General features: G+C 37.1%; 1 protein-coding gene across 22 annotated transcripts in view; it reads right to left on the bottom strand.

The window, feature by feature from the left end:
• Window positions 1–24069, bottom strand: part of NFAT5 (nuclear factor of activated T cells 5) — a 136509-nt gene that overhangs the window by 34144 nt on the left and 78296 nt on the right. For 7 of the 22 annotated variants that reach the window (XM_016930085.4, XM_063797329.1, XM_016930083.4 and 4 more), the window contains 4 exons: window positions 16895–17453; window positions 11051–11243; window positions 8682–8872; window positions 4581–4753 (listed from right to left, as the gene is read on the bottom strand). In XM_016930085.4, the coding sequence (XP_016785574.1) occupies window positions 4581–4753; window positions 8682–8872; window positions 11051–11243; window positions 16895–17453 (1116 nt within the window). Of the gene's footprint in view, window positions 1–4580; window positions 4754–8681; window positions 8873–11050; window positions 11244–16894; window positions 17454–17902; window positions 17965–19643; window positions 19699–24069 lie in introns of those variants that run through there. The other 15 variants (XM_063797336.1, XM_063797332.1, XM_063797337.1 and 12 more) reach the window with 5 other exon arrangements.

Genomic DNA, 24069 nt, shown 5'->3' with positions numbered 1-24069 from the left:
GGCGCCTGTAGTCCCAGCTACTTGGGAGGCTGAGGCAGGAGAATGGTGTGAACCCCGGAGGTGGAGCTTGCAGTGAGCCGGGATCGCCACTGCACTCCAGCCTGGGTGACAGAGTGAGACTCCGTCTCAAAAAATAAAAAAAAAATAAATAAATAAATAAATAAATAAATAAATAAAGTTGAAAAAAATAATGAATATCTGAATACTGAAAAATAAGTAAGCAAATATTTCAACCTGTCAAGAGAATAAAGCTTTGTAATAATGTCTAGTAGAACAACATATTTAACAGAATATTTTAGAGTATAAAGCCTACATCTGACTATGTAAATTACTAATCCTATCCAAAATTTTAAGAGAGGGATAGTTTGCTTAACAATACCATCCTTTCCCCATAGCTGTGGGATAGGTAGAAATAGGGGAAGTAGAAAATTCTTAAATTCAGAGTCTTATTTAATTGAGTAACCATAAGATAAAATCTAATATATATTACATGTAAGAAAGCCATGATTAATTTTGTCCTATTAAAAACTACTACAGAAGGGTAGATATGAAAATTTTTTCTTTTTTCTTTTTTAAAGACAGATCAATAAGACCTCACTCTGTTGCCCAGGCTGGAGTGCAGTGGTGCCACCATAGCTCACTGTATCCTTGAACTCTTGGGCTCAAATAATCCTCCCATCATAGTCTCTCAAGTAGCTGGGTCTACAGGGACATGCCACCATGCCCAGCTAACTTAAAACATTTTTTTTTTTTGTGGAGATGGACTCTTGCTATGTTGTCCAGGCTGGTTTCGAACTCCTGGCTTCAAGCAATCTTCCTACCTCGCCCTCCCAAAGTGCTGGTATTACAGGCGTGTACAACTGCACCTGGCCTTTTTTTTTTTTTTTTTTAAAGAGATGGGTTTGAATCCCAGGCTGGATTCAAACTCCTGGGCTCAAGTGATTCTCCTTCCTCAGCCTCCCAAGTAGCTGGGACTACAGGTGCGTGCCACTGCACCTAGCTGAAAATTAATATTCTTAATTTGACATAACATAACAAAATAATATAAACATACATACCAAAACAAAAAACATATACACCTATATTGTCTGGAGAACATGAAAGATGTTAAGAATGTAAAAAGGGATGATCTTCTATCCCCTTAAAAACAAAAAGACAAAGGATCCAATGGCCATTGTTAAACCAATAATTAGAAGTAATTTTTTTAAAGCCACAAGGCACTGCATGAATCCTGATATTAGAAATTCTTTCCACTGAGTATCTATAGAAGGAAGATCAAGTATCTGTTTCCTCTTCTCCCTTCCAACTCTGTCACCTTTTGGCCCCTTTCCTTTTCTACCTCTCTCTCTTCCTGTTTCCTTCTATCTCCCATTCCAATCCCAACTCTTCGCACTAACCAATTTCCTTTTTACCTCTCATTTTACTGCAACTGCTTAAAGCTGCCAAAAAGTTTATATTCACGGAAAGAAATACAAGCCAGAAACTTATAATGGAACAAACATTTTAATTTTTTTAAATAAAAAGATTTTTGGGGTCCTGTGTTTTACTGTAGATCATTGTTATGTTTATTCTTCTTTTCCTCCCATATCCAGCCCTCAAAGTCGCAAGTTCAAGCATCAAGCTTCCTAAGTGGTCAGGATAAAATTCAAATTATTTTGCTGAATACACAAGTCTCTTTATGAAAGAGGTGTTGTCGGCCGGGCGCAGTGGCTCACGCCTGTAACCCCAGCACTTTGGGAGGCCGAGGCGGGCGGATCACGAGTTCAGGAGATCGAGACCATCCTGGCTAACACGGTGAAACCCCGTCTCTACTAAAAAATACAAAAAATTAGCCAGGCGTGGTGGCGGGTGCCTGTAGTCCCAGCTACTCGGGAGGCTGAGGCAGGAGAATGGCGGGAACCCGGGAGGTGGAGCTTGCAGTGAGCAGAGATCATGATGCCACTGCGCTTCAGCCTGGGCGACAGAGCGAGACTCCATCCCCAAAAAAAAAAAAAAAAAAGAAAGAGGTGTTGTCTACCTCTGTAACCTCAAATCTTACCACTTCATCATGTGTATCTTTTTATTCCAATCACATAAAACTCTTTTTATTTCCCCCAAAAGAATCATATCCTTTAAGGGAGCATATTTATACATGAATCCCTCTGCCCAGAATTACTACAGAAGGGTAGATATGAAAATTTTTCAAGTAAATCCCATTTTACTTGTTTTACTTCTATTTGTGTTTTAAGACAAGACAGAACAAGTTCTACCATCTCTGAGCAGTCTGAATTAGATGCTCTTACTATGTTTCCACTGTACTTTATTCACACAGCTACTGTGCAGTATAGTATCTTTATATAACTTTATAATACAATTGGAAGCTTATATAATTTTTATATGCAATTAAAAAAACAGAGACAGGGTCTTGCTTTGTTCCCGAAGCTAATCTGAAACTCCTGGGCTCAAGCAATCCCCCTGCCTTGGCCTCCCAAAGTGCTCCGATTATAGGTGTGAGCTCCCACGCCTGGCCTATATACAATTTTATATACACATATATGGAAGTTAATATAATTTTACTATAAAATTAGACATTTACTTGCCTGTTTTTTCCCCAGCCTGCTAAACTGTAAGCTCCTTAAACTATAATCTTTAATTTCAGAGTTAGGCACACTGTAACTATCCATTGAATTAACTATGAAGTTTTCCAAAAACAAACCATCAATTGGCATGCCTTTTTGTTTGTTTTAAAGCACTACAGGTGACTTGAACCTACACCCAGGATTGAGAACAACTGCATTTAATTTATGTTGACTAAATGAGTGACTGAATGAGCAATGAGGCATATTTTGTTATCAGAACACAATAAAAATTAAAAATTAAAAAAAAGCACTCATCTGAACAATTTCCTTTTTTTTTTTTTTTTAAGAGACTGGGTCTCTTATACAGGCTGGAGTGCAGTGGTGTGATCATAGCTCATTGCTATCTCAAAACTCCTGGGCTCAAGTGATCCTTCTGCCTCAGCCTCCTGAATAGCTGAGACTACAGGCACATGCCATCATGCCTGGCTTTTTTTTTTTTTTTTAATTTTTGTAGAGACAGGTTCTCTCATTATGTTGTTCAATACACTTCCATTATAAGTTTCTGGCTTATGTTAGTTTCCATGAATATAAACTTTTTGGCAGGTTTCAACAGCTGGAGTAAAATGAGAGGTGAAAACAAAGTTGGTTAGTAAGAAGAGCTGGGATTGGAATGGGAGACAGAAGGAAACAGGAAGAGAGACCAGCCTCGGCTGGTCTCAAACTCCTGTCCTCCTGCCTTGGCCTCTCAAAGTGCTGGTATTACAGGCATGAGCCACCATATCCAGCCTTCTTCTAACAACAACAAAAAAAAGGGTGGTGGGGGGTGCTGGGAGGAGTGGGCAGATCATTTGAGGTCAGGAGTTCAAGACCAGCCTGGCCAACAGGGTGAAACCCCACCTCTACTAAAAATACAAAAATTAGCCGGGTGCTAGTGGCACACACCTGTAATCCCAGCTACTCGGGAGGCTGAGGCAGGAGAATCGCTTGAGCCTGGGAGGTGGAGGTTGCAGTGAGCAGAGATCACACCATTGCACTCCAGCCTGGGCAACAAGCGAAACTCCATCTCAAAAAAGAAAAAAAAAAAGAGAGAGAGATGTGAAAAGGAAAATTTTTCCTATTTATTACCTATAACAATAATCATTAGAGAGAAACTACAATTATGGTGAGACATATATAACAACATAATTGAATTTATACACACAAACACGCATATATCATTTTCTATCCATGTCAAGGTTAGTGATAAGAATTGAATTTCCCACTCCCAACACTATACTATAATATTATAATTAGTAATTGAAACTTCTGACATGTTGTTATTTGCAAAGTTCTGCTTACCTTACTCATGTTCTAACACAAAACAGTTAGAACCATAGCAATTTACCACACAGTGAAGATGCTTAGAAAATGCTTTCGCTTTGTAATTTACTTCTGATAACCAGCTCAAATTACTTTCTTGTTTTTTTTTTGTTTTTTTTTTTTGAGACAGTCGCAGTCTGCTGCCCAGGCTGGCGTGCAGTGGCACGCTCAAGGCTCACTGCAGCCTTGACCTCCTAGGGCTCAAGTGATCCTCTTGCCTCACCTTCCCGAGTAGCTGAAACTACAGGCACAAGCCATCACACTCAACTTATTATATATATTTTTTTATTTTGTAGAGACAGGATTTTCACTACATTGCCCAGGCTGGTCTTAAACTCCTGGGCTGAAGGGATCCTCCCACCTTGGCCTCCCAAAGTGCTGGGATTACAGGTGTGAGCCACCATGCCTGGTCCAAATTACTTTTTAAATCAGCATATTATGATAATAGGAAACTACAAAATGTTCCACATCTTTTGAATTGTATCCCAAGTATTCACCTCTAGTTTGGTCTAGAAAATCTGACTACTGCTTTTAAAATATTTCAAATTTTGCATGATCACAAGCCGGAGCATGTGAAATATCTAAAATTTAGAGATGTCTAAAAGATTAACAGAAAATGAAAGAAACTCCATATGTTTAGTATCTCCGTATCTTCTTACTTACTACACAAAATTGGAGAAGAGGGTGTTTGCAGTGTCAAAGTGGAGCCATCTTTCCTCATGATATTAACTCGAAAAACCAGTCTGGCACGAGTGCTTTTCTTCTTGGAACCAGCAATTCCTATTCTGGCTTCGACATCAGCATTCCTCAATTTCAATATCCCTACGCAGTCCACCCTAATACAGAAAAATATATATATAAAGGGACATTTTGTTGTATAAATAGTATAATGTTCTTAATCAACAAGTTTGTTTTTAAAATTTTGCTTATCTATTAATTCTGTGAATATGTAATAAAGTTACAAAGTTCCAAGTTCAAAAAGTACAAAAGGGTAAATTCTAAACATTCACCACTGTTCCTAATCCTGTCAATCTTTTGTTTATAATAATAAAAAGTAAAAAAAATAAAATCACTATTTTAAAATCTGAACATAAATAATGGCTTATAAGAGACCTTTTTTTTTGAGATGGAGTCTCACTGTCACCCAGGCTGGAGTGCAGTGGCGTGATCTCGGCTCACTGCAACCTCTGTCTCCTGGGGTTCAAGGGATTCTCCTGCCTCAGCCTCCTGAGTAGCTGGGATTACAGGTGGCCGCCACCATGCCCAGCTATTTTTTGTATTTTTAGTAAAGATGGGGTTACACCATGTTGGCCAGGCTGGTCTTGAACTCCTGTCCTCAAGTGATCCACCCACCCTGGCCTCCCAAAGTGGTGGGATTACAGGCATGAGCAACCATACCTGGCCAGAGACCTTTTTTAAAATAAATAAATAAATACGTTTAGTCTCTTTCTTTACAGAGCTAATTCAGAAAACAGATAAAATGGATTTTACTTTTAAAAAATTAGTAGCTGCCTCCAGAAGGATGGAATAATAGCCACTAAAAAGTATGTTACCACATTGAATGATATGTGAAAAATGCTCATGATATGTTAAGTAAAAAGCAGATTACAAAACAGTGGGTACAGTATTTTCTCAATTTTGTCCAAAAAAGACTGGGAAGATACACATTTAAATAGTGGTTATTTCCAGGAAGTTGGTTTTTATTTATTTATATATATATATATATATTTTGGACAGAGTCTCGCTCTGTCACCCAGGCCTGAGCGCAATGGCGCTACCTCAGCTCACTACAACCTCTGCCTCCTGGGTTCAGGTAATTCTCATGCCTCAGCCTCCTGAGTAGCTGGGATTACAGGCACGCACCATCACTCCAGCTCACTTTTGTATTTTTAGTACAGTCGGAGTCTTACTATGTTGCCTAGGTTGGTCTCGAACTCCTGGCTCAAGAGATCTGTCCACCTCAGCCTCCCAGTGTTGGTATTACAAGCATGAGCCACTGTGCCAGGCCAGAAGTTAGTTTTTAAAGGGCATGTTTTTAGCTTTTTTTACCCTGTGTTTTCAACTTTTTTTTTTTTTTGAGACAGAGTTTCGCTCTTGTTGCCCAGGCCAGAGCACAATGTTGCAATCTCAGCTCACTGCAGCCTCTGCCTCCAGAGTTTCAGAGATTCTCCTGCCTCAGCCTCTCAAGTAGCTGGGACTACAGGCATGCACCACCACTCCTGGCTAATTTCTATATTTTTAGTAGAGATGGGGTTTCGCCATGTTGGCCAGGCTGGTCTCAAAGTCCTGGCCTCAGATGATCTGCATGCCTCAGCTTTCCAAAGTATTGGGATTACAGGCATGAGCCAGCATGCCTGGCCTGTTTTCAACTTTCTTATATTGAATAAGTACTATTTTTATAATCAGTAAATTCTTTCCTTTCCTCCTCTACTATATGTATTTATTTATTTATTTTACTTTATTTATTTTTTTTTTTTTTTGAGACAAGTCTCGCCCTGTCACCCAGACTGGAGTGCAGTGGAGCGATCTTGGCTCGCTGCAAGTTCTGCCTCCCGGGTTCACGCCATTCTCCTGCCTCAGCCTCTGGAGTAGCTGGGACTACAGGCGCCCGCCACCACGCCCGGCTAATTTTTTGTATTTTTAGTAGAGACGGGGTTTCACCATGACAGCCAGGATGGTCTCGATCTCCTGACCTCGTGATCTGCCTGCCTCGGCCTCCCAAAGTGCTGGGATTACAGGCGTGAGCCACTGCGCCCGGCCTATATGTATTTATTTTTATAATTGTCTTTTTTTTTTTTTTTTTTGAGATGGAGTCTTGCTCTGTTGCCCAGGCTGGAGTGCAGTGGCATGATCTCAGCTCACTGCAACCTCCACCTCCCAGCTTCAAGCAATTCTCTGCTTCGGCCTCCCAAGTAGCTTGGATTACAGGCGCCCGCCACCACGCCTGGCTAATTTTTTGTATTTTTAGTAGAGACAGGGTTTCACCATCTTGGCCAGGCTGGTCTTAAACTCCTGACTTAGTGATCCACCTGCCTCGGCCTCCCAAAGTGCTGGGATTACAGGCGTGAGCCACTGCGTGCCCAGCCCCTTTTTTAGTAATTTTCAAAAGTTACAAGTTAAAAAATATTTATGAGGCCAGGCGCGGTGGCTCATGCCTGTAATCCCAGCACTTTGGGAGCCTGAGGTGGGCGGATCATTTGAGGTCAGGAGTTCAAGACCAGCTTGACCTACACAGTGAAACCCCGTCTCTACTAAAATACAAAAATTAGCCAGGTACGGTGGTGGGCGCCTGTAATCCAAGCTACTCGGGAGACTGAGGGAGGAGAATTGCTTGAACCCAGGAGGTGGAGGTTGCAGTGAGCCGAGATCGCGCCACTACACTGCAGCTTGGGCAACAAAGCAAGACTCCCTCTCCAAAAAAAAAAAATTTACAAAATATTTCTCAAAATGTCTTTTCCAACTAACCTTTTACCAATCTATTTAAAATGGCTTTCAAAAGAAAACTGAAAACCAAGTAAAGTCTTTAGCAACTATCCAATATGCAAATAATTACAACATAGATCTACCCCATACCAATATATTTCCTGCTGTTACGGTTCAATTTTAGGATTAAAGGTCCTTTACAAAACGCTTAAGGAAAAATAATTTTTAAAATTTAAATGTACAAGATGAAAAACACATAATCTAAATCTAAAGATATATATTTTTTAAACAGAGGAAAATAACAACAGACGGTGAATTTAAACCAGCAATATGTGTTTCACATCAAGATGGAATAAGGCACTTCATAGTCTCTGCTGAACAGTTTTTCGGCTGGGTGCAGCGGCTCACACCTGTAATCCCAGCACTTTGGGAGGCCAAGGTGTGTGGATTACCTGAGGTCAGGAGTTGGAGACCAGCCTGGCCAAGTTGGTGAAACCCCGACTCTACTAAAAATACAAAATTAGCCGGGTGTGGTGGCAGATGCCTGTAATCCCAGCTACTGGGGAGGCTGAGGCAGGGAGAATCACTTGAACCTGGGAGGCAGAGGTTGTAGTAAGCAGAGATAGCACCACTGCACTCCAGCCTGGGCGACAGATGGAGACTCTTGTCTCCAAAAAAAAAAAAAAAAAAGTTTTTAAAGCAAACATTAAGAAAGTGGAATTCAGGAAAGCAAATCAAATTGAAGTTTTTATTTTCAATGTTACTATTATAAACCCAAAAAAGTAAGTCTTTGGCCAGCTTTCCACTTGGCTTTGATTGCCCTGCCTTTACCACGGGAATTCTTTTTTTTTTTTTTTTCTGTGAGACAGTCTCGCTTTGTTGCCCAGCTTGGAGGGCAGTGGCACAATCTCGGCTCACTGCAAACTCCGCCTCCTGGGTTCAAGTGATTCTCCTGCCTCAGCCTCCCAAGTAGCTGGGATTACAGGCACGTGCCACCACACCCAGCTAATTTTTGTACTTTCAGTAGAGACAGGGTTTCACCATGTTGGCCAGGCTGGTCTCTAACTCCTGACCTCAGGTGATCCACCAGCCTCAGACTCCAAAAGCACTGGGATTATAGGCATGAGCCACTGCGCCTGGCCCAACCATGGGAATTCTTTAGCAAATGGTAAAAGAGTTAATTTTAACCCATTACCATTCTGAAGTAATGTCTTTTTTTATTCATAATATTTAAAACATTTTAATAAAATAGTCAAAAAATCTTCTATACATTAGAAACTGAACAATTCTGCCTAACACAAGAGTGTAATGTATAATGAAAAATTCTTACTAAGTACTTACGCCAGTGTCATGTTGTTGCTAGGATCAAGGCCGACTTCTATAACAGTAGTGCCTTCAATGTCCACTTCTTTGCAAGGAGTTGTATTTCGTCCAGTTACCCTACAGGCCTGATAAAATCCATGTGGTTTCACTCGTCCAGAGTCGTTGCCCACAAACACTTGCAACACTACAGGTTCATTATGGCCTTCCAGCTGAAACCAGAAAACATGCAACAGAAACACTAATTAGCATTTCAAATAATCTAATTATAAAATCAAATATTTAAGACCAAATCCTATACTTGTAACTGAATTACATTTAAAAATATTTAAATCTTCAACAAAAATAGAGATAAAACATTTTCATAAAAGAGTTGGCTAAATTCCTGAAGTAAGTCATAGTTTTAATTCTGTAATAACTATACTTAAATTATAAATTTAGATGTTAGATGATAAATTATCATTTATAATTTATTTGTACAAGCAGATGAGAATGAATGCACAGTACTTCAGGCAGCATTTGGGTTGCTCAGGACCTACCACCATAACTAATGGAAAAACTCACAAAACTGTTAGTGGCATCATCATCATCATCAAATGAGAGTACATATACCAAATTTTTATTCTACTAAAGCTACTTGAGTAGAAAAGTATGAGTGCAGCTATATGAATAACAAGGAAATGAAGCTCATTTTCACGGACTAGATACATACATATAACATCATTAAATCCTGGGACAAAACATTATGGTCTGAGAGACTGCTAGTTCAAACGGGGATCTATGGATCATTACAGGTCTCTAGCAAGAATTCATAAATTAAATTATAATTTGTATGCTGAAAAATAAATAAATATTTAAAACAGCATTTGGGAACAAATGTTTCCAATCCTGATTCTTGATAAGGCTTATAGTTAAACATTGAAGCTCCTAATATAGAATGCAGAAAATCACAAAGTAAATTGTACAATGCATGCCAAACAAAGTACTTAAAAAATTCACACATCTTTTCTATTCCAGTACAGCTACATCTCTATAAAATGGTATCATAATGAGGAAAATAAGCAAACTAGTCAAATTGCTGGTCAGCAGAATCTAGAACAGTGCCTGGCACATGGAGGAGTGTAGTATTTGTTGAATGAATGACTAAACAAACTTTTAAGGTCAATTCATTCCCTATCATAGTTAAGCAATTAATCTAACAATACTTCTAACTAGACAAAACATAACTTAAAGTCAGGGCAATTAGGTTAAACGTAATGACCAAACTACCAAAATATCTAGCTAGACAAATATTTACACAAAGCATAACATAGATTTCTCATTTGCCTGTTACCTGTCCTGGGATTGAAGGACTGGGTGTGGGTTAAGGTAGTATGTAGTGAAGAAGGGTAGACTTGATATTGTACACGTGACTATTAACAACCTTATAAATGGTGGCAGACACGTTTCCTGATTGATCCAGAGTTTCAATCATAATTTCATTCAAGTATAAAATGAAAGGCGGTCCACCTCTACTCCTAACTTAAAATACTGTTCAACTAACATATTTATACAAACTGTATTTAATAAGAATCTACCATATGACTAGCCAAAATTCCTCCCTACTTAGTATTTTGAAAGGGGTAGGGACACTTGTTAAGTCCTCTCCCCATTCCCCCATTTTTTTGAGGTTTGTCTTCAAAGACAAATATTCTTTATACCAAGATATCCTAGGTGCTAAAATTTGAGTCCCTTTTAACTTTTAGTCTCAACTTTTAAAAAAATTAAGACTCAATTGATACCTCATTTCTTTTTTTTTTCCTCATTTCCTTCTTTCCTCCTGTACTTGAGTGGATGCAAATGATATCCCATTTCTTAAACCGAAGCCTTAAGTATTAATCAAGTCTTTTCTCAGTCCAATAGTCTTGATTACTATAACCATCTCAAAAACCTTATTTTCAAAGTTCTTAATAATTTCTACTGTATTTCTTTGAATTCACTTTAATATTTCTTCCTCCAAGGCGGGAGGATCACTTGAGATCAGGAGTTCCAGACCAGTCTCGCCAACATGGCGAAACTGCGACTCTACTAAAATACAAAAATTAGCTGGGCCTGGTGGCACACACCTGTAGTCCCAGCTACTCAGGTGGCTGAGGCATGATTACTTGCACCCCGGAGGCAGAGGCTGCAGTGAGCTGAGATCACACCACTGCACTCCAGCCTGGGTTACAGAGTGAGACTCTGTCTCAAAAAAAAAAAAAAAATTCTTTCTAAAGTTTGGGATGAATCTAATTCAAATATCAAATATGAGGGAAGAAAATTCATGATTTGAAAATATTTTACTTTTAAGGACATATTCTCATTCCCCTTTACATTTTAACTAAAATTCAAATGATAAATAAAGTAAATACCTTTACTGTAGGAAAGCCTTGCTGTGTTCTATCTTTTACTGAGCCACGGCTGCCCTCAGTCAGGTACCGAGCTCGGTGCTGTGTCTCAGGTTGTACAACTATCTTCAGCTCCTTTCCCTCACTTTTAACAGGATATTGTCCACACAACATAGGGCTCTTCTTTACTCCAGTTCCTTTTTGGTTTTCCAATGTTCTGAGAAATCAAAGCACAACATGGAGAAAGTATCAAAAAGAGTTTTTTGATTAAAAAAAAAAGCCATTAAGACAAAGGAAGAAACAGAACTGGCAATAATAGTAAAAACAACTATTTAGCTTGCTGGCAAAATAAAATATTGCCTAAAGGAAGATACATGAGCAAAGTATCTTTAAAAAGGTTTTGTAAAAAAGTTTACTATATGATGCAAAAATAAAACAAAGTACGTCTGACAGAAAAGAAAATGAATGTATGTGAGTGGTAGGAGGAAGGGAGGAAGATTGAGCGCAATAAACTGAGACTAACAGGAAAGAATAGTTAATGTCACTATAACCTTTAACATTGTACTTCAGTCAAAATAAGATTTAAAAATTCCATGTATGCATTCCATATATAAATTCCAAAATTTATATAAAGCTATAAGATTAACTACTGTTATTTTTTAACTGCAAAGTAAAAGAAAAAAAGTGAGGGTAGCGAAAACAAAAAACAAACCCCCAAAAACCCTACATACCCCCATATAAAATGGCCTACAAACCAAATGAAGGTATATGTAGCTTATTCTTTTGAGTATCCTTCTCAGTAAACCAAACTGAAGAAATTAGATAAAAAATTAGTGATTCAATTTTTATTGGGAAATTAGCTTTACTCTAAACAATCTTTTCTAGGAGTGTGATTTTTCAGATTATTTTAATCTGTGATTAGTTAAGTAATTAAAGCCCTCAATAAAAATTTTTACAATCTGGGCTTTACAGCACCAGCATTCTACCTTTTTTTTTTTTTTTTTTTTTTTTTTCTGAGATGGAGTTTTACTCTGTCATCCAGGCTGGAGTGCAGTGGCACAATCTCAGCTCACTGTAACCTCTGTTTCCTGGGTTCAAGTGATTCTCCTGCCTCAGCCTCCCAAGTAGCTGGGATTACAGGCACGTGCCACCACGCCCAGCTAATTTTTATATTTTTGTTAGAGATGGGGTTTCACCATGTTGTCCAGGCTGGTCTCGAACTCCTGACCTCAGGTGATCCTCCCGCCTCAGTCTCCCAGAGTGCTGGGATTACAAGCATGAGCCACTGCACCTGGTCCTTATTTTTTTTAGTTATGCTTTTTAACATTTATTTATAATGCATTTGCTATGTGGAATGCATGTTCAAAGAAAAACAGTATCCCAAATGGTGGTTATGACTTCAGGCAAACACATTTAATCTGTAAAATAGTTGAAGCACTGCAAATACATAATAAAAACAAGTAAAAACAATATTGTTAGTTATTTTTCCTTTTGAGCAATGGTATGGTGTCTCACACCTGTAATTCCAGCACTTTGGGAGGCCAAGGGGGGTGGATCACCTGAGGTCAGGAGTTTGAGACCATCCTGGCCAACATGGTGAAACCCCGTCTCTACTAAAACTACAAAAAATTAGCCAGGAGTGGTGGCAGGCACCTGTAATCCCATCTACTCGGGAGGCTGAGGCAGGAGAATCACTTGAACCCAGGAGGTGCAGGTTGCAGTGAGCGCAGATCATGCCATTGCACTCCAGCCTGGTCAACAAGAGCAAAACTCCGTCTCAAAAAAAAAAAAAAAAATTCACGTATGTTTTTAAATAAAGTCAGGGTCATAGCTTTCTCTGTGACCCTCCTAGTCCTAAGTTTTGACTCACATCGAAGATCCAGGAGCCAGATGACTGTGAAGAAAAATCTCTAAAAGCAACCAGATTCCAGTAGGAATATTACGACTTCAAACACAGAGAAACTAAGCAGGCTTAAACCCGGCTCTAATGTTTACCCCTCCAGCTGTAACCAAGTTGTTGCCTCAATCATCAAGAACAAAGTGAGGAAAGGCACTATCTTCAATGGAAATGGGGAGTAGGTTGAATCCTTGGCTAGGAAAGAGGCAAAAGAATGGAGCAATGAAGGAATGAAACTAGCATAGGAATTCAGTAAGACTGATAGATGAGAGGAAAAGTTCTCAAGGCGCAATACTGTGCTTAATCATCTTTATATTCCCTGAACCTGGCACACTTCCTGAAACATAACAGGTGCTGAAGAAATGTTTGTTGATGAAGGCAAATAAGAAGAAGAAAGGGACAAAGAAAGGAAAGCAGAGGGATAAAGAAGCTTCTGTAATATTAAGATGAGAAAGATCCTAACTGGACAAGGAATGCCATTCGTGTAAATTTGACATAAGTAAATCAAAGATCACTTGTGCAAGTCATTTAAAAGGCCCTGGAAGAATAAATTCTATGAACATAAGTATCAAGTTGAAGCTGGAACAATGGGCAGTAAACCCTGTTTTTCTTTTCATCATTCTGGGTACAGATTCAAACATTTGGTCTAACTAGTGTGCAGTTCCTCACACATGAAAGTCTATGATATTCTGTTTTATACTAATCTTAAAGTAAAAATATTCATTTATTGAAACTATGTAGAAATATCCCCCAAATATACATACAAAGAGATGAAAGAAAATACTGCAAAATGATAATAGCAGATTTACTGAGTGACTAGATTATGAGGTTTTCTTGTATTTTTCAAATATTTGTAATTCATATCTATCAATTTTATAATAGAAAAGGGAAAATTTTAGTTTGAAATACAAGGAAAATTCATAGAGCATATCGATTAACTTGGCAAGACATGTTTTTATACTCACTTATGCTAGTCAAGCTAATATTTATAAGGGCAAATAAATGAAAGTGAGTTTTACTAGTCTGGCAAAACAAATGATCTCACTTGGGATGAAGTATTGAGTGAGTATACACATTATGGCTTAAAGAAGAATATCATATGTAATTAAGCAATTTCTAAAATGGTACTTTAGAAGTCCTTAAAACTATCTTTTTTTTCTAAAATGTAAAAATGGAATACATACATATTGAGATGTATAGACATGTAAAACCATGAAAACATCCACTAATGCTTAGAAACGTAGTCAAGTTACTAATTTTTAAGGCATGATGGCTTAAGAAAAAATAAAGTAGCAGTCAGTTACATGGGATTTTACTTCTAAATGACAACCAAAAAGGAAAATCCACCATCATGGCATTCAGAAGTCTTAAAATGACATTCTAATTTATTTGTGCCACATAATCCTTCTGGTGACCTATGTCAAAAAAATAATTTTCATTACAAAAAGCCTAAAGTAGGTTTCACATCCAGATGACATCCTATCTTAACTTATAGAAATATCTAGAAGAGACATGGGGCAACTGATTCTCAGGACATTTAGTTGAGAAATTTAAGAATGATATGGCTAGGAATATTCAAATACTAAGCTTTTTTTTTAATGGTTTTATTCTCTTATTAGACTCTAACATCTTAGTCATATAAAAATGCTATTTTCATCTACAAGCTATCAGATTTCTATGTGGTATCTTGAAGATCAATAAACTGCTGTATACATTTTAAAGTACATTTTCTAAATAGTATGATATAAATTGTAGATTTATGGCACATTAGATCTAAGGCTATATCCTTATCTCTCAAAACATTTTAAGATTTTTTTCACTGTTGAAGAATACAGGCTTTTAGCTTCTCATGCTCTGAAAAATTATTTTTAAGGCCGATTTTTCTACATATTTAGGTATGGTTTCATCCTTTCCTCAATATAGTTGTTATAAATTCCAATTTTAAAATTCTTCCATCATTTCCATATACTAGTTTCAAATATTTTTTTCATTACCTAAGAAGCTGGACATTTCTTCTGCTTGATGGAATTTCTGCTCCATGAATTATTTCATGAAAGAGTCTGTCTTGACCAATGTCATTATACTTTCCCTGGGTAACCTCAAATCATTTCTAAGATATAGCTATCATACAAAAGTAGAAGCAGAAAAGATGAAGGTCAAGATATTTAATTAGCAACTGCAAATCACTGTTTACTAGCCATAAGTAAAAATTCTATTTGCTCTAAATTTGAACCTTCAACATTCATTTTGATATAAAAATGAAAATTTATCTTCTGGAACTTTATATTAAAGACTTTCTCCACTAAAGCACAAATAAACACACACGTAATTAAATGATATTCATGAGACTTTTAGATCTGTGTTACTATCACAGTTACTTAAGTATTTACCTGCTGTATTCATTACATTTCAGAGCCTTATTTTATAAGTAATAGTTCTACAAATATTATGTTCTGAAATTCTTGATTTTATTAAATGGCAACATTTTAGGAAAGAGTATATCTTATTTTCTTTTAGGTAATTTACTAATCTGGACTTTCTAAAACTAAAAAGCATTTAAATATTCATTTTCATTTAACTACATCACCCTTAAGGAGGTAAAGAAGCGGTGTAGAGTAATTATTGCTTAAAGGGTAGATATTACTTTTTAAAATGTACTGAGGGAGTGCTTAAGGGCAAGTTTAACATATATTAAGAATATTCTCTATAATATTCAACTGAATTTTTAACCAAAAAAAGATCAGCGATGTCATCAAGTAGTAAACCAATCTAAAGCTTCTTGACCACTTTTTGTGTAAAACTGAAATTGTAGGAGATCCTGGGTCCTAGAGAGTTAAATTTTAACAAATTATTTTGAATGTACTATACAAAAATCTAATTTAAAAGTCTAGCAATTAAATATTACAATAAAATTACTAAAGGAATTAAAAGTCATACTAGTCTGCATTATAGCAGTGAATATTCTGTAACATAGCTATTGAACTATATTAGTGGGTAGTGTGACTGGCAGAGATGAAAGAAAACTCAAACAATGTACCATGATCCTGTTTCATCACCCTCTAAATAAGTAACCCAGAATCACAGAAAAAAAATGATTAAAAAAAATTGACTCTGTACAATCAACGTATTAGTATCAAAGGAAAAAAGCTTATGATACATGAATCTAAATGATGAGAATCAAACTCTCAATTTAGTTTTTTCTTGTTTTCATCAATTAAAGAGAAAAAAATTAAGTCTAAAATCATCTAAAAAATGTAAACCATATGAGGACACAATGTGAAAGAGAACATAGCTCTTAGTGACTGTCTGAGTTGTTTTGGATGGAGTCATTACATTGCTAGTTCTTTCGTTTTTTTTTTTTTTTTGAGATGGAGTTTCGCTCTTGTCGCCCAGGCTGGAGTACAGTGGCGTGATCTCAGCTCACTGCAACCTCTGCCTCCTGGGTTCAAGCGATTCCCCTGCCTCAGTTCTCCCGAGTAGCTGGGATTACAGGCACATGCCACAATGCCCAGCTAATTTTTTTTGTATTTTTAGTAGAAATGGGGTTTCACCATGTTGGTCAGGCTGGTCTCAAACTCCTGACCTCAGGTGATCCGCCCGCCTCGGCCTCCCAAAGTGCTGGGATTACAGGCGTGAGCCACCGCACCTGGCTGAGTAAAAATATTTTTAAGTCCTTTTAAAATATAAATTCATTTGAAATTTAAGTTATTTCAGAACAGATTATTTTCATTTTCTACTACCTAACTATACTGATAATAAGATATCTATTGCTAGAATCTATGATTATTTTATTTTCTATCTAGTAAAAGTTGGTAATTTTAAGTTAAAATTTTCATGTATTTCAATGATAAAATTAGCACTGTTGCTTTATATGCAAACTTGAGCTGAGCAATTAGGAAAAATTGGGAATGTTTTTTTGTTTGTTTGTTTTGCATAATGATGATAGAATTTTAAAAAATGTGAATACCAACCCATTTCCCGCTTTTGAGTTGCCTTTGTTGTCCGTGGTAAGCTGAGAAAGCACATAGTGAGGTGCTTTGGCACTGTCGGCATCAAATATATCCATATTAGATTCTTCACAATCTCGTCGTTTGACCCCCGGCCTCTGCTTTGGATTTCGTTTTCGTGATTTACGAGGTACCTCAGTGTTATCATTGTAGGAACTGGTGCTCATGTTACTGAAGTTGGAGGGGGAATCCTCCATCCACATACTGCAGCTCTGCTCAGATTCCAATCCACACCCCTCATCCTGGCAGGACATCCGACTGTTATCCAGCAAGTCCTCAGGTGGTGGTGAGATGTACAAGACTGTGTGCCTCTTCGGTGTTGATGGATGCTGCTGAACTGTGTTACTGGTTAACTGCTTTTCACTTACCCCTCTGTTACTTACCCCCACGGCTGAGGAGCAGCTCTCCACTTGCATAGCCTTGCTGTCGGTGACTGAGGTAGAATAAATGGTAGGGCTGGAAGAGGTGGTAAAGGAGCTGCAAGCACCGCCCATGGAGGAAGAGGAGGGAGCTGAAGAAGCATCTGCAGTGTACAATTCAAGAGTAAATACACTATACATGTTTTCACCTATGCTGGCTAGCAGTCCCATTGAAAATGTGATTTGTGAACTGATTGTTTTTCCCCAAAATAAATAGTCAGAATTTGGTTATGTTTTAGAATATAAATGCTTCAAGCAATATAAGGCCTAAGAAATGGAATTTTTAAAAATGCCCAAATAGCATTATTTTACTTGTGTTACAATCAATAGATTTTTAAAATCTCATTTAACGTTTTAAGCTGTAAAGCAAAAATAAAGCTTTTATTGCCTCAGCTGGACATTCTATTGAATTTTAATCATTTAAAGTAATAAAGAAAACCCCAATATGAAATATATGCTTGTGGTCCACATTCAATGCCAATTAAATAATTCATTATAGAATTTGAAAAGTGGGACTGTGCTTAGCCACAAAATATTAAAATAAGTTTCTAACCTATGAAGCAGAGAACTACAGGTCATTTTTAATGCAGACACTCCCTGCTTCAGAGGCAAATCCTGGAATAAAAATATGAGAAAATAAATGAGAAAAGAGCTGCTGATTATTCCAGATATCAATTATAAAATGAGAAATAAATAGAAAAAATATATAATCAACTGAATTGGAGGCAAAATGGAACTGGTATTGTCACTATGATTTGTTGTAAAATCTAGGAGAATCAAGATGAAAAAGGTTTGATTTGGAACATTCTGGGTTGTAGAAGATAAGCAAGTTAATCATTGGGTCTCCAGAAGCTGGAAGTGGTAGTTCAAAACCATAAGCTCTAAAATAAATCCATCCTTTATGACATAATGAAAAGCAAAGGAAGAACTAATTAATGGATGGATTTCTCTTAATAAAGTACTTGATTACATGCTTGACAATTGGTTAGAGCTGTCCATTTTCTCTTTTTAAAGGACCTGGTTGATTGTGACTAGTAAGGGAATTTTCCAATGTAAGAACAATGGTAAATTTTACTGGCTGAAATCTAACAGAAAACAGTTAAGCATAAAAATCTCTGGAGAGCATCAGAATTAATATTTTTTATAAAACTATTTATCTATTATGCCTAGCAAGAAAGATTTAAGTAGATCTTTTCAGCATGTGTGGCAACTGGCAGAATAGCGCACTGAAAATACTATTACTTTAGCCCTTAACAGCATAAACTCAGAGGCGCGTTGATTGCTAAGGTTGGAAGTTGTCATGACTAACATTTTAGATATCATTTTATCTTGTTCACAATATGGAAAGGTTGTCATTACATACACACACAAAAATAAAAATAGGTAATGTGACAAAGATATGTTTCAATCTAAAATTAATTTGTATCTATGACCAAGTATGCCACTGTTTTAAAGTGTATGATAAAACTGTATGTGCAGTTATTGGAATTGCAACATACACATCAATTATAATATAAAGAGCAAAATGTAAGAATGTCAATGTTTACATAATTAAAAGCCAAGTGCCAAAGATCTGTTTTTTCAATTGAAAACATGTATTTAAAATATACCTAAATTATTTGAATGAACTATATCCACCCAGAATTCTTCATTACTGTCAAGGCTAAAAAGCACAGTAATTAATATTAGTCATCAAGAATATGATCTATATAATGCCACATGGAAAGATTTTTCCCAACTACCGTAAGTGAAGGAGTCTAAAGAAATTAGATGATACCAGTTCCATTTTCCAGTATGTATCCTTCTCAAATGCAGTAGCTGAAATTGGAAAATTCAGTCACTTTAAACTGCATTCCAATTTAAAGGAAAACTTATCAATTTTGTATCATGCATTAATGCAATGTTTTCTTAGTAAAGAAATATTTTTAAAAGTTTGTAAAAACTACAAAATCTATATGCTAATGTCAGTGACAGTTTAGGAGCTGATTTGTAGCCACTTTGAGTTTAAATATAATTTTTTTCCTTGTCTTTTGAAAAATACTACAGAATTCATTTTAGAAAAAATAGAAAAGGTATTACATCTAACATTCCTTCATCTGTTCCAACTATTGGCAAAAACAAAACTAATTTTTTGTGTACTTATGAGCCTATGTTCTTCATTTTCAGAGAAATACAAGTATGCAGCATACAAGTATGCAGCATACAAGTATGCAGCATGCAATATTTGCAGTGGAACACACAAAACATGAATGCTGTGAACTTATATTTCTATAAAGCAACTTTCTCCCACTCACCCTTTTTAAATCTAAGGATCATGCACATGAGAATGCAGAGTATGAACATCTCAGGGATCCCTGTTCATGACAGATGGAAAGTACAGGTGAAAAGCAATCATGAACCCAAAAGCAAGTTATATGGTATTATGAATTTAATATGCACGATATAACCTTGTCTTGTTCTCTGAGGTAAAAAATTTTATCTTGCAAATCTTATCAAATATCAAAACCGTAATGATTATAAAACCTAACTGATTTAACAGTCAGACATAAGTGTGTGTTCTAGGGTAAGTATGCCAAACTGTGATATCATATCCTACATAAATTTAAATATTCTATACATTTTCCATGGACAGCTAACACATGATTGTGTGTGCACAACTGCAGGATTGATCCTGGGCATAATTATTAAAGAAAAAGTTAGCACAAAACTATGACACTGAAAATATTAACTCTGTCAGAAAAGAACAGTAACCATCTTTTAATAGAAAAATATTACTTTTTAAAGTCTACCTCAATTGCAAAGATTCTACTCATTTTAAGACAAATGAAATAATTTTTTTTAAACTGTAAAATTCTTTTTTTTTTTTTGAGGCAGGGACTCGCTCTGTTGCCCAGGCTACAGTGCAGTGGCACGATCATGGCTCACTGCAGCCTTGATCTCCTGGGCTCAAGCAATCCTCCTGCCTCAGCTTCCCGAGTAACTGAGACTACAGGCACACAACACCATGCTTGGCTACTTTTTAAATTATTTGTAGAGGCAAAGTTTTGTCATGCTGCCCAGGTGGTCTCAAATTCTTGGGCTCAAGCAATCCTCCAGCTTTGGCCTCCCAAAGTACTGGGATTATAAGCGTGAGCCACCACACCCAGACTAAAATTCTTTACCATGGTACTACTGATACTCTGATGATGATAATGATGTATAAAATCTTTCATATCAAAACATTACATTCTGGTTAGCAAGAGATCTGAGTGCATTAATTAATAATGCCATGTGACGTAGTAAAATGGAGGGTAAGAACTGTGAGCACCTCGAAAGCACTGACAATATCTTTCTCATCTTAGATCCTCCCAACACCTATCACAGTGCCCACATTGTAATAAAATTCAAATTATTAAATTGATTTATGGGAAGCCAAAAATTTGATATGTATTTGGAGTTACATTAAAGATAAACTGGCAAATAAATGTAGGTTGAAGAATAAAAGAATTTTTATTCTTTTATATTCAAATATAATTCAAAGTACTTAGAATATATATTACTACGATAGCATTATTTGATACAGGGAAAATACTAAGAGTCTAGAGGTAACGATTTGCTATCTCTACTGAGAGTACTCTAGTAATTTTATTTCCTTAAATTATAAATAAGCCAAATTACCTACTTATATATCCATAAATTTACCATGAAAAAAATCCTTAATATCCTATTAAAATATAAATACATAAAATAATGATATCAGAACATTTTAACTTTCTAATGCTAATTAGTCATTTCCAAGCATTCCCAGAAAAGTGCTAACAAATCCTCCTGGGAATACCACTGTATCACTAAATAAAATATCAAAAAACAGCTTGATATTCTATAGAACCAAAGTGTGAATGCAGTTCTGACCTGTCTATATATTCTTTTTTTTTTTTTTTTTTTTTTTTGAGAGGGACTCTCGCTCTGCTGCCCAGGCTGGAGTGCAGTGGCGCAATCTCGGCTCACTGGAACCTCTGCCTCCCAGGTTTCAAGTGATTCTCCCGCCTTAGCCTCCTGAGTAGCTGGGATTACAGGTGCCCACCACCACGCCCAGCTAATTTCTGTATTTTAGTAGAGATGGGATTTCATCATGTTGGCCAGGGTGGTCTCAAACTCCTGACTTCAAGTGATCCACCCACCTCGGCCTCCTGACGTGCTGAGATTACAGGCGTGAGCCATGGTGCATGGCCATGTGAATAAATTTTATTGATTTTTTTTCTTTTATGAAGGAATTATCTTTGAACCTATAGTCTAACTTATATAGAATACTTTTATTTTCCTTTTTCTTTTCTTTTCTTTTTTTTGAGACACAGTCTTGCTCTGTTGCCAAGGCTAGAGTACAGTGGCACAATCTTGGCTCGCTGCAACCTCTGCCTCCTGGGTTCAAACGATTCTCCTGCCTCAGCCTCCCGAGTAGCTGGGACTACAGGCGCCCGCCACCACGTCCGGCTAATTTTTGTATTTTCAGTAGAGACGGAGTTTCACCATATTGGCCAGGCTGGTCTTGAACTCCTGACCTTGTGTTCTGCCCACCTCAGCCTCCCAAAGTGCTGGGATTACAGGTATGAGCCACTGTGCCTGGGCTAGAATAATTTTATTTTTTCTAAAGCATTTTCTGTGACCACAGAAAGCACAACAAACTAAAGGAAAAATTAATAGACCATTCTATAATTTACTCATAGAAATTTATAATGTCAGGTTATTTTAAATAGAATAATTTTAAAATTTAAAAGAGGCAGGTAAGTGTCATATGTAAAGTATCTTGTATTTAAGTCTATTTGCCACTATCAACAGTAGCCAGTTATCAGACCAAATGCCAGTAACGATGGTGAACTTGAATTGTACATACAGCTTCTTTTAAGAATTGATGGAAACTATAAATACTCAAAAATAGTTGAGATTCAAAGACTGGCAGATATTAAATAATGTCTACATGGAATATGAATATCCCAGAATCTGTAATTTAATAAAAGATGAAACAGGATTTTATTTGTTTTCTTTACTTTCTTTTTTGTTTTCTTTGTTGAGACAGTCTTGCTCTGTTGCCCAGGCTGGAGTGTAAGGGCACGATCACAACCCACTGCAGCCTCGACCTCCTGGGCTCAAGCGATCATCCCACCTCAGCCTCCTGAACAGCTAGGACTACAGGTATGCACCACCATACCTGGCTAATTTTTGTATTTTTTTGTAGAGATAGGGTTTCACCATGTTGCCCAGGCTGGTTTTGAACTCCTAGGCTCAAGGGATTCTCCCACCTCAGCCTCCCAAAGTGCTAGGATTACAGGCATGAGGCACCGTGCCCAGACTGAAATAAGATTTTAAACGATACCATTTATAGAAACCCATGTAGATTTTATATACTCCTTGCTTAAACTGTATTTTAAACTTAAGAACTATCAGCTCTAGATTTGTCAACTAGAAATTATTTTAACTACCATAATATATTAGTGCTTAAAATATCATAAAAAAGATATACTTTATATGGAACTAAAAAGTTTTAATAGAAAGCTTTGAAATTAGAAATATTTGCTGAAGTCCTCAAAAGAAAGAAATACCTTTCACTGCTTTAAAATATATGACAGAAATGATATTTAATTTCCAAGCTTCCAAGATTAAAATTTGATCCCTAACATTTGAATATGTACATATTTTATAATTTTTCAACATCTGTGCAAAATTGAGTTTTCTAAAAAAGCCAGTTTAAAAAAAGCCATAAAATTTTGCAAGAGTGCTAAATGAACAAATAGTGGAACAAAGAAGGAATAAATTATTGACTATTCAAAAAATAATCATTAAAAAAAAGATATTTGGAAACAATTTCCTTTTTTTTTTTTTTTTTTGAGACGGAGTCTCACTCTGTTGCCCAGGCTGGAATGCAGTGGCACAATCTTGGCTCACTGCAACCTCTGCCTCCCAGGTAAAAGCGATTCTCCTGCCTCAGCCTCCCGAGTAGCTGGGACTACAGGTGCCCGCCACCACGCCTGGCTAATTTTTGTATTTTTAGTAGAGACGGGGTTTCGCCGTATTGGCCGGGCTGGTCTCAAATTCCTGACCTTGTGTTCTGCCCACTTTGGCCTCTCAAAGTGCTGGGATTACAGGTGTGAGCCACCGCGCCCGGCCTTTTTTTTTTCTTTTGAGATGGAGTTTCGCTCCTGTTGCCCCCGCTGGAGTGCAATGGCACAATTTTGGCTCACCGCAACCTCTACCTCCCAGAGTCAAGCGATTCTTCTGCCTCAGCCACCCAAGTAGCTGGGATTACAGGCATGCACCACCACGCCCGGCTAATTCTGTATTTTTAGTAGAGACAGGGTTTCACCATGTTGGTCAGGCTGGTCTCGCACTCCTGACCTCAGCTGATCCGCCCGCCTCAGCCTCCCATAGTGCTGGGATTACAGGCGTGAACCACTGTGCCTGGCCAGAAACTATTTCTGATCTAAAACACATAATGTTCAACCTTCGTTATTTCTTCTTAAGCATTATATTTTTCTTACTGGTAACAATGACCAACTCTGAAGTTCTCATCTGATAAAAGTCACCAGATACAAGGACATATTTTCAGATTAAAGAAGAAAGATATTCAGAGAAAAAAACTGTAAGGCCAACACTCATGTTGCCAAGAGACTGAAATATCTAGAACACACAAAGTGGCTGCAAACCTGCTTTGTCAACACCTTACATGCCAACCTTCATTTTCTACTT

The sequence above is a fragment of the Pan troglodytes genome, chromosome 18 (assembly GCF_028858775.2).
Source record: "Pan troglodytes isolate AG18354 chromosome 18, NHGRI_mPanTro3-v2.0_pri, whole genome shotgun sequence".
In the NCBI taxonomy this organism is placed as follows: Eukaryota; Metazoa; Chordata; class Mammalia; order Primates; family Hominidae; genus Pan; species Pan troglodytes.
This window is presented reverse-complemented; position numbering and strand designations above follow the sequence as displayed.